The sequence below is a fragment of the Podarcis pityusensis genome, assembly GCF_964106645.2.
Source record: "Podarcis pityusensis genome assembly, chromosome: 10".
Classification (NCBI taxonomy): domain Eukaryota; kingdom Metazoa; phylum Chordata; class Lepidosauria; order Squamata; family Lacertidae; genus Podarcis; species Podarcis pityusensis.
This window is the reverse complement of record NC_138035.1, coordinates 57,618,936-57,628,240: the sequence shown is the minus strand read 5'-3', so window position 1 is coordinate 57,628,240 and position 9,305 is coordinate 57,618,936. Positions and strand designations below refer to the sequence as shown.

At 42.9% G+C, this 9,305-nt stretch overlaps 1 protein-coding gene and 1 long non-coding RNA gene across 2 annotated transcripts in view; one reads left to right on the top strand and one right to left on the bottom strand.

Moving 5' to 3' along the window:
* Positions 1–3,360: 3,360 nt before the first annotated feature.
* On the top strand, positions 3,361–5,851 carry LOC308486729. Its single transcript, XR_013991234.1, has 2 exons — positions 3,361–4,020; positions 4,053–5,851. It is a non-coding gene; the product is annotated as an uncharacterized lncRNA (long non-coding RNA).
* A 1,403-nt stretch (positions 5,852–7,254) lies between these two features.
* CPED1 (cadherin like and PC-esterase domain containing 1) overlaps positions 7,255–9,305 on the bottom strand; it is a 135,190-nt gene continuing 133,139 nt past the window's right edge. The window contains exon 24 of the mRNA XM_081023526.1: positions 7,255–8,367. Coding sequence (XP_080879652.1) covers positions 8,140–8,367 — 228 coding nt within the window. The 3' untranslated portion in view covers positions 7,255–8,139. The remainder of the gene's footprint in view (positions 8,368–9,305) is intronic.

The window sequence follows — 9,305 nt, the reverse complement described above, 5'->3', positions numbered from 1 at the left end:
TGGAAGTGCTTGTCAAGTCTTGGTGCTTCAAAGAGTACTTCTCAGTCCTGTCCCTCGGGACCAGTTCTACATCGGCTGCCACGTAGAGACCTCATTCGCTTGTTCCTCTTGGCAACGGTGAACCTGTGGTAAGCTTCTTGTGTGCAGATTCTTGCCATCGGGTTTGGTGGATTCTTCTGCCCACAGCACCACAAACACCCTGAAGGGAATATAGGCTGTGCCTAAGCGAGCCTCCATATATGATGTCCTCCTCACTTGGTAACAGCAACCACATGGAGAAATTGCTGTAAGGCTGCGTTCATGAGGAGATGGTTTGCAACGCTCACAGCCACCATCTCTTCATACAATAATCAGGAGTGAAATATGAGATACTTTGCCCTGAGCTGAATAGTACAGTGTCTTCTTCCAGTCATGCCTTCGCTTTGGCCAGCAATTGAGGTAACTTATCTCAGAGAATTAAGTATTTTTCTTCTTCTTAGCCAAGTACAGTTTCGGCTCTTCAGCTTCTGTGCACATCGCCAGCAAGTTGACCGTATTTACTTCAGATGTCTCCTGCCCACTGCAGTTGTTCTGGTTTCCAGAAGTCTTCACAGCTTTGACCACATATGGACCGTAAGGTCTCCACAGATATTCCAGATGCTTGCGAGTAATGACTTGAAACAGAGGGAGTGGTATCACGTTGAGCAGCTCTACACTTTGACAATTTCCCATTTGAAGATTCAGATTGTGAAGGTTAGCAATCATGACCTTATACCTTGGGTAGCAGTGTTAAAGATATGAAAGCTAGGAGCTAGAAGGCACATTAAACTGAAGTTACGGGCGCAACAACAGACTCTCCAGGTGTGTGGGTTTTTTTTAATAACAAGCATACAAAGCTGAAAATGAATGAACTCCAGCTAAAATATTATGTTCATTTTTCACATGGTCTAGTCTTTCCCCTGCCCACCCCCCTAATATTCTTCAGAGGGTCTCTTTTCCAGTCTTCAGAGAGTAGTGGGGAGGCAGAAAAAGGTCCCCCTTTCCTTCCACTCTGCAATCTTAATCTGAAATCTTAGGCACAGCACTGTGCCCAGAGCTCAGAAACTGCTCACGCTAATGAAATGCCCTGTCGCAAAATGCGCCTAGAACAATGGGAGTTTCGAACACTGTTGGGAAGTCCAAGATATATTTTCTGACTAACCTTTTATCAGTGTTACAACGTATGTCATACAGGTATTGGTTCTGCTTAGGGTTGTACTGGACAGTACATCTCCAGCAAAGCACAACTAAAAGGGAGGCTTATAAACAAAAATAGTTTCTAAAGAAAGATGTCCAGTGTTGAACCTGGCTGGAAGCTCTAGATCAGTGTTTCTCAAACTTGGGTCTCCAGCTATTTTTTCAGACTACAGTTCCCATCATCCTTGACCCCTGGTCTTGCTAGCTAGGGATGATGGGAGTTGTAGTCCAAAAACCCAAGTTTGAGAAACACTGCTCTAGATACTAAGCCAAGAAGCACATAGCCTGTCTATGGTAATTTAGTAGCAATGGAATCACACCCTCCTAAGACCTAGAGACATTTCTTATTACTTCAGGTAATTCTGGCATTCAATATAGGACTTGAGTCCTGACGCAAACTAAGGAACAATGGAAGATGAAATTTGTAATGTGGAAGCTACAAAATCAAACCACATAACCGGAACTCAAGCGTCAGCAGTAGCACCCCACAGAATTTGTTGAGGTCTAACTATATTCATGACGGCATTGATCACTTGATCAGCTGTGCAGTTTTTCACTGATGATTTTTCTTTGGCAAAGGTTAGCAAATTTGCTTCATTTTGGCTGATATTCCCATGTTTTCGAAATAATAAGAACAATTAGACATAACACTGGCAAAGCTGTGTCTTTTGCTGTGTCTGTTATTTTACACTGGAAGTACTCGATACAGGCCTAGATGATTGCAAGGGTAATTCAGTAGTGACCTCCACGGTTGTTGTCTAATTAACTTCAAAATGAAGAGCTTTGATTCGTCTTAAGTATTAAACGTCAGCAATGCGGGCCAGTGAAATCCAGTGCATTTCTACTTAAAACTAAGTCCCATTGTTAAATAGAACTTCATCCTATGAAGGTGTATACAGGATCGCAGTCTGCAGGCGCTTCTTTTAAAGTATTGGCTCTGTTTTGTTATTTCCCTTTTTATCATCCATGAAAATTACTGCCCCAAATAAATTGTCAGTCCAGTCTTGTAATGTCTGGAATAGAAAGGTATTAGAGACAAGAGGCCACTCTGCTTATCATTGTCTGGAGCTGAAGCTTGTAATAAGGAAGGAGTAGGTGCATTTAAAGGATGCGGGTGGCGCTGTGGTCTAAATCACTGGGCCTCTTGGGCTTGCTGATTGGAAGGTCGGCGGTTTGAATCCCCGCAACGGGGTGCGCTCTCGTTGCTCGGTCCCAGCTCCTGCCAACCTAGCAGTTTGAAAACACGTCAAAGTGCAAGTAGATAAATAGGTACCACTCCCACAGGAAAGTAAACAGCGTTTTCATGCGCTGCTCTGGTTTCGCCAGAAGCAGCTTAGTCATGCTGGCCACATGACCCGGGAAAAGTGAGATGAGCGCCGCAACCCAAAGTCATTCACGACTGGACTTAACTGTTAGGGATCCTTTACCTTTACCTTAGGCGCATTTAAGGGAAATCATAAAATAAAAAGACACACTAATAAATTACTAAAAAAAGATTCTGATTGATGGTCTGTTAAAATGATTGTGCTTTATTTATTCAACAACAACCATAAGTATACAGTTTTCAGATCAGACATACAGGTCTCCACATATTCTGCAATGACAGTAATGTACGCTGTATGCAATTGCAGATCTTAGTAGCAGCAAGCAGTGCCATAAATCTCTTTTCCTGTGTTCTTAAAAAAAAAGGTGTCCCATTGAAAATACTGAATATGTGAGTTCATAAAGAAACTATAATGTATGGTATAACATTTGGCAAGCACATGGATATACAAACAAGTCACTGTAGGACACATTCATGAAATTAATTTTTGCCTTCCTTGTTGGGATTTGGCTAAGGTTTACCCCACCGGATTCAATGGTTTCATTTCACTTGGAACAGCATTCTCTTGCTCTCAATTAATCACTAACTTTTGGAGTTAAGTAGGAGCGTGTTTCAAGGGTAATTTTTCCTTCATCCCCATTTGGGTAATGTTACTGATTGCACACTTCTGGTAAATGGTGCAGAACAGCGAACGTTGGCTAAACTCCATCTAATACAAGTCTTAGGTCTCTGTCTTCACTGAGGATCCCAATTTGCAGGAGGAAGCAAGTTCCCTAGCATGTTACGATGTGGCTGCGAGGCGTCTCTCATGCTGCCAACCTGCCTTGGCTGACCAATCAAAAGCCCTGATTGACCTCCTGAAATAATAATAATAATTTATTATTTATACCCTGCCCATCTAGGTGGGTTTCCCCAGCCACTCTGGGCAGCTCCCAACAAAATATTTGAAACACGATAAAACATCAAACATTAAAAACTTCCCAATACAGGGCTGTCTTCAGATGTCTTCTAAAAGTCAGATAGTTGTTTATTTCCTTGACATCCGATGGGAGGGCGTTCCACAGGGTGGGTGCCACTACCAAGAAGGCCCTCTGCTTGGTTTGCTTTAACCTCACTTCTCACAGGGAGGGAACCACCAGAAGGCCTTCAGAGCTGGACCTCTGTGTCCGGATGGGGGTGGAGACACTCCTTCAGGTATACTGGGCCAAGGCCTTTTAGGGCTTTAAACGTCAGCACCAACACTTTGAATTGTGCTCGGAAACGTACTGGGAGCCAATATAGATCTTTTAGGACTAGAGATGGGGCCAGCAAAGTTGGCCAGAGAGAAGACTGCTCTCCTCTGGTCCCCTCCTGGACTATGCGTACAGCCCTGGCTATGGGTCTCCAACAGTTTGGTCAGCAACGTCTCTGCCATCCCTCATTTCCTTGCTTTCCAGATTTTGCCACTTGGCAGGTTTCCATAAAGTGCATGGCTCTGGACAGTGGTCAGCCCATGGTTAACAGGGCTGGGAAGAAATTTTAGTCACTAGCACAACTGGATCTGTGATTTTGCCTTTCTCATTGCAGTGCAGGGGTTGGGACTATTAACATTTATTGTCTCAACTTGGTAATTGTGGGAGAGGCATTGGGCAGCATCTATAGCTGGGTTAACCAGGTAATGGGTGCCCCACTTAATGGATCTTGTGGTGGCACCTATGCCTGCAGCCCTAGCTCGGGGAGGGGAATTAGGTTGCTGAACCCCCAGGTTCCTAGAGGGATGTATCAGCACATGCCACAGTGGGCAAGACATTCCAGCTAATTCCTCATATGTGAACATTGGCTAGCAGTCGGACCCACTGATAGCAGGACCACCACCCCATGCCATGCCAAAGCTGTGCACTGTGTTGTGGCTAGGATAATTATTCCCCTATCAGTCTGGAAGCACAGTTCATCCACCTAGGCTGCTAAACCTGTCTCTGTGTCACAACCAGCTCAAAAGTTGGACAAATGGATTGAGAGCAGATATTTCATCCGCGAATACCTTAAGTTGTTTGGAAGATTAGACACAGGCCTGAGACTGACAAAGCCCTCTCTAATCAGCAATGATTTTTCGAGGAGTGGAAGGGATCACCTTTCCTTGAAAGCTTGCAGGACCCTATTCCCATCAAAAGTGGCACAGATTGTACCAAGCAAAAAGTATGCAAAATTCATATCAGCTACCATTAACCAGGCAGAAGGTGCAGATGCACAGAGGCAAAGCTCATGTCTTAACATTTTGCTTCCACTAACTATGGAAAAAAGTGTTCCTGAAGTCATTGAAATAACTGTGAGCTGTTTTGGTGAAACGACTGCTTCGCCCACGTGCAAATTGACTCTTTGGTCACACCAGATTGTGCTAATTCACTGTGGAATAATTTGGAAAAGTCGTTTACCCAAGAAGAAGTGTTAGAAGTTAGTTGCCATATTTTGAAAAGTGAAAATCCAGACACAATTCCCCCCCCAATCTAAAATAATAATAATGAAGTTTTAAAGATATTTTGAAGGGAATTCATCAAAATCGACACTTCCGACATGGGTTGCCATATATGTGGATTTTCTCAGACATTTCAGCAATTTCTACCCGGACAGTGTTTCCGATGGCCGAATGCCATATATGTCTGGGAAATTTTGGAAATATGGCAACCCTGTGTTAGTTGAATGGTTTCAGGGAACTAGTGACTAAAGGCACAACTTCATAACTTCATTGTGAGCTATTGCCAATGAAATACTTCTACATCATTTCAGTTCATTGGTTATGCAAGAGAAAATTTTGAAATTTAAAAACTGAGTACCTCAATGTATTCTATAATTGGTCATGATGAAGACAGCACACAATAAAGGGATACTTTCTCCTGATCTCTTCACATCAAACAAAGAAATAATATCTCATGGAAGTCTTGTACCACATAATACACTGATCAAACTCCTTTTCTACACGTTTACTTTTATCACTGATGAGCAACTGCATATGAAAATATCTGGTCCACACTAATTATTACATTAAATGTCAGTGGGCTTTCATGCTATAGTGATAACTTCATATAAAAATATACGTATAAAAATATAGCCTGGGTCGCTTTCGAAACAGCAGCATCTGAGGAAAATCAAACACAATGTACTACAGCATAGGAAAACCATACAATGGTGATTATGCAGAAACTGCATTGCACATTTGCCAGCAGGAACTATAACACAACCAAAATCCATCCTTAATAAAAAAGGAACCCGAGTCCCACTTTAATTTTACTATGAATATAAACATCTTTGTACAAGCAACCCTCTCTAAGTTTTTGCTTCCATTGCAAGAAAACCCAGTCACAAGAAACCACATAATGTAGAAAAGAAAAAATATATATAAAGAACACAATCAGAATTAATATTCAGAAATCTAAAGATAAAAGGTAGTGATTTTTAAGACTGTACAATAAAACAGGCCTGCTCTCCCCCCACAAACATACCTTTGGCCCTGCTGCAGCATCTTTCATGCTGGAGTCAATGTATGAATTATTTCTGCGACAAATATGTATTCATTTCTTTAAAGCCTACATTGAGAGGGAAATGCTGAGCTTGCAAACAGAATGCAAATAAGGGCAGGGCTTATTATATGTGCAAATTCTGAGGTCATCCACTGGGAAATGTGGAAATTGTCCCTTCATTTTATAGGTGTGATGGTTGGTGGCACATACTTGGCTGGATGAGGGGAGGCTGCCACTTAGGGTTTTCCAGAACTCTATGAGAAATTGCACATGCAATCTATGGAGCTTCTGACTCATAGCAGGGGTCCAAAGATCAGTTCAACAAGCTCTGCCTGTAATTTTTGGGTGCTGGAAGCATCCGCCATGCTGCCTCTGACCTTTGGGAGCGACTTCTGATATAGCACAGGAAGTCACAGTCATAAGCAAAACAGAGAGTTGATGTATTGTGATGGCTCAGCCAGAAAGTCCTCTGTCCAAACTTGGTATCAGGCACTAACTCACTAGGTGGCTTTGGTAAATCTTTGCTACAAGGTGTGACCGAAAAGTTCGGTGAATGGCCACAGAAATCGGACAGCGAGAAATATTCGAACTTACATACCTTACAGGCCTTCAAAGTAGGCCCTCTCTGATACAATGCACCATTGACAATGTTTGTAGAACTGTTGGAAACTTCTGGAGAAGTCCTCTTTTCGTACTGCTTTCAGATCCCTCGTCACAGCAGCTTGGAGGTGTGAAATGTTGGAAAATCTGTGCCCTTTCAGTGCAGATTTCAGTTTTGGAAAAAGAAATAAATCTGGTGGGGCCAGATCTGGTGGGGAGAATATGGAGGGTAGGACAACTCAGTAACCTCAGTAACAATTTCACGTGGAATATGCAATTCTTCTGCCATTTTTCAGACGGACAAGCACCGATCCAGCATCAATAACTCACAAACTCTGTTGACATTTGCAGCCATTCTGCTTGTCGACGGTCTGCCAGACGGAGGGTCATCTTCGATGGTTTGCCGCCCTTCACGGAAACACTTAAACCACTCCACTGTCTTTTGAGTTACAGCTTCATCTCTGTACACAATTGTGAGCATTTCGTGGGTTTCTGATGCCAATTGTATGTTAGAATATTTCTCGCTGTCCGATTTCTGTGACCATTCACCAAACTTTCTGGTCACACCTTGTATTAGCTATTGTGCAATCCAAAACGTGCCAAGTCTCTGCTCCCTTTAAAAAAAATTTGTTGTAAAGCTCCAATAGCACGAGTGGCTTCTCCATGGCTGCACACTTGCGGGTATTTGGAGAAGTTCTTGTCTCACATCCAAGAATAGTTCATAAATTAAGGAGGACCAAGAGGTATGAAACAACATATTTAGGGCTAAACTCGACGTGATGTGATTGGAGGTCATTTTCTTGTTCAAAAAACAGCTGTGGGACATGTGTGCAATTTTAATTAGTGCTGCAATAGGGAGGTTAAGTTAACTTGCAGCTCAGATCTAAAGCAACCTGCCTACAGGGTAATTTGGACAAGAAAATGATTTCACGATCTCCAGTCATGGCACTCCCATGTTGTGTCTGCGTTGGCCCTTAGGACTACAGGACCTGTTTGCCATCATTACCTAAGTGCAAAAGCTAGAAATGGACATCTGGTTCTATAGATGAAGATGTGGTACCTGTTCTTAAGTGCATATTCTTGTACTACTATTTTGCTATGCCATAAAACTCTTCAAAATGGAATGAGATTTGTTTCACCAGCAATATAGCATTCTAATCTGTACCTAAACTTGAGCAACATATATCACATCCTATATAACATTACATTTACTTAGCTTACAACTGTTTAAACATTTGGCAATATTTCAAGTAACGTCTCCCCCTCCCTTTGCCCTCACTGCCATTTCTCGTGCTTCTCTGTCTCCCATTCTGAAACCACAGACACGTGTGGACACATCTTGATTTTATAAGGCTTTGTGGAAAGTGCCACATGTCTTGAGTTATGCTGGTATGTTCAGCCGCTCAGAGAAGTGTGTAAAAAAATAAAATCCAAATCTGGTATGGCCTGTGTATCGCCACATGGGAAAGAGAGGAGGCTGGAACCAGGCACTTCAGCCAAGCAAAGTTACATTCCAAGAACCTTCCTGTCATTTGCACAAATGCGGCTGAGGAGGATTTCTGAATACACCTGGTTTATTGGACCTCGCACGTGATAAGGGGACTGAGAATTTGAGGCGTAGGTTTGCAGTTTCATCAGGTTGCTTTGGCTGTTGAAAAATTTGCCCAGAGCATAGGGCCTCGATAACATCATTGCCATGGGAGAGCTTCCTTCAGAAGCTTTAGATTTCACCACCTGAAAAAGAAAGAAAATGTGCTTGTGAAACTTTCATACGGGTGCTTCAGGGTAACAGAATGCAGCACCCATTTAAGCTATGGATGAATTGCGGAGGGATAGCTAGATTCTATTTCTGCTTTATTTTGGATTAGCCTCATAGGCTGATTAACTTCTTCCTGGAGCCTGATTGGTCTTCTCCTGTAAGCCAATCAGTTGTTGCATTTTAGGATCCCACTTGCCTATTGTTCTAGGATCCAAGCTTCGTATATAACAGCATTTCATATCGGCTATAAATAATTCGTCCTAACAAACCCTGACTCCCCTCCAGGGAGCTCTCAGCCGCAGCGTCTGCATGCGCCGCCATCTACAAAACGGTTCGTGATAATTTTGAAGCATGGAACATCATCGCCCGTGTTGTCAAGCCCTGCTTGAGCTTCAGGGCTCAGAGACCGCCACCGCGATCGCTTTTCACTTCTGAACAACTTGAGCATTTTGACGTGACTGCAGATTGACCTGCCTCCTCTAATTCTTCAACTGTTTCATTTTGAAATGCTCCATGACTGATAATCTCCGAGTGCACCGTCCTGCTTTTCACAGCAGGGATCATTCTGGTTGAAGTCAAACACCTGAAACCAAACCAGCTGACGCAGCTGCTTCTCCTCTTCCTTTCATTTCAGCGCATCAGCTCCAGACAAAACAATATGTTGATGTGCTTTGAAGTGCTATCCCATTGAGGCTCCTCTAAGAAGCAGAGTGGTTCCATGATATGTTAACTCTGAGGTTTGTATCCAATGGAGACGCTTGCCTCAGCAAAAAAGGGCTTCCATTAGCACAAATCAGGGTCCAATCTACATTTCCCAGACATAGCTGGTATTCGGCCCTCATAAACAGCATCCTGGCAGAAATCGCTGAAATGTCCGGTAAAACCCAAACGTATGGCAGCCCATGTTGGAAGT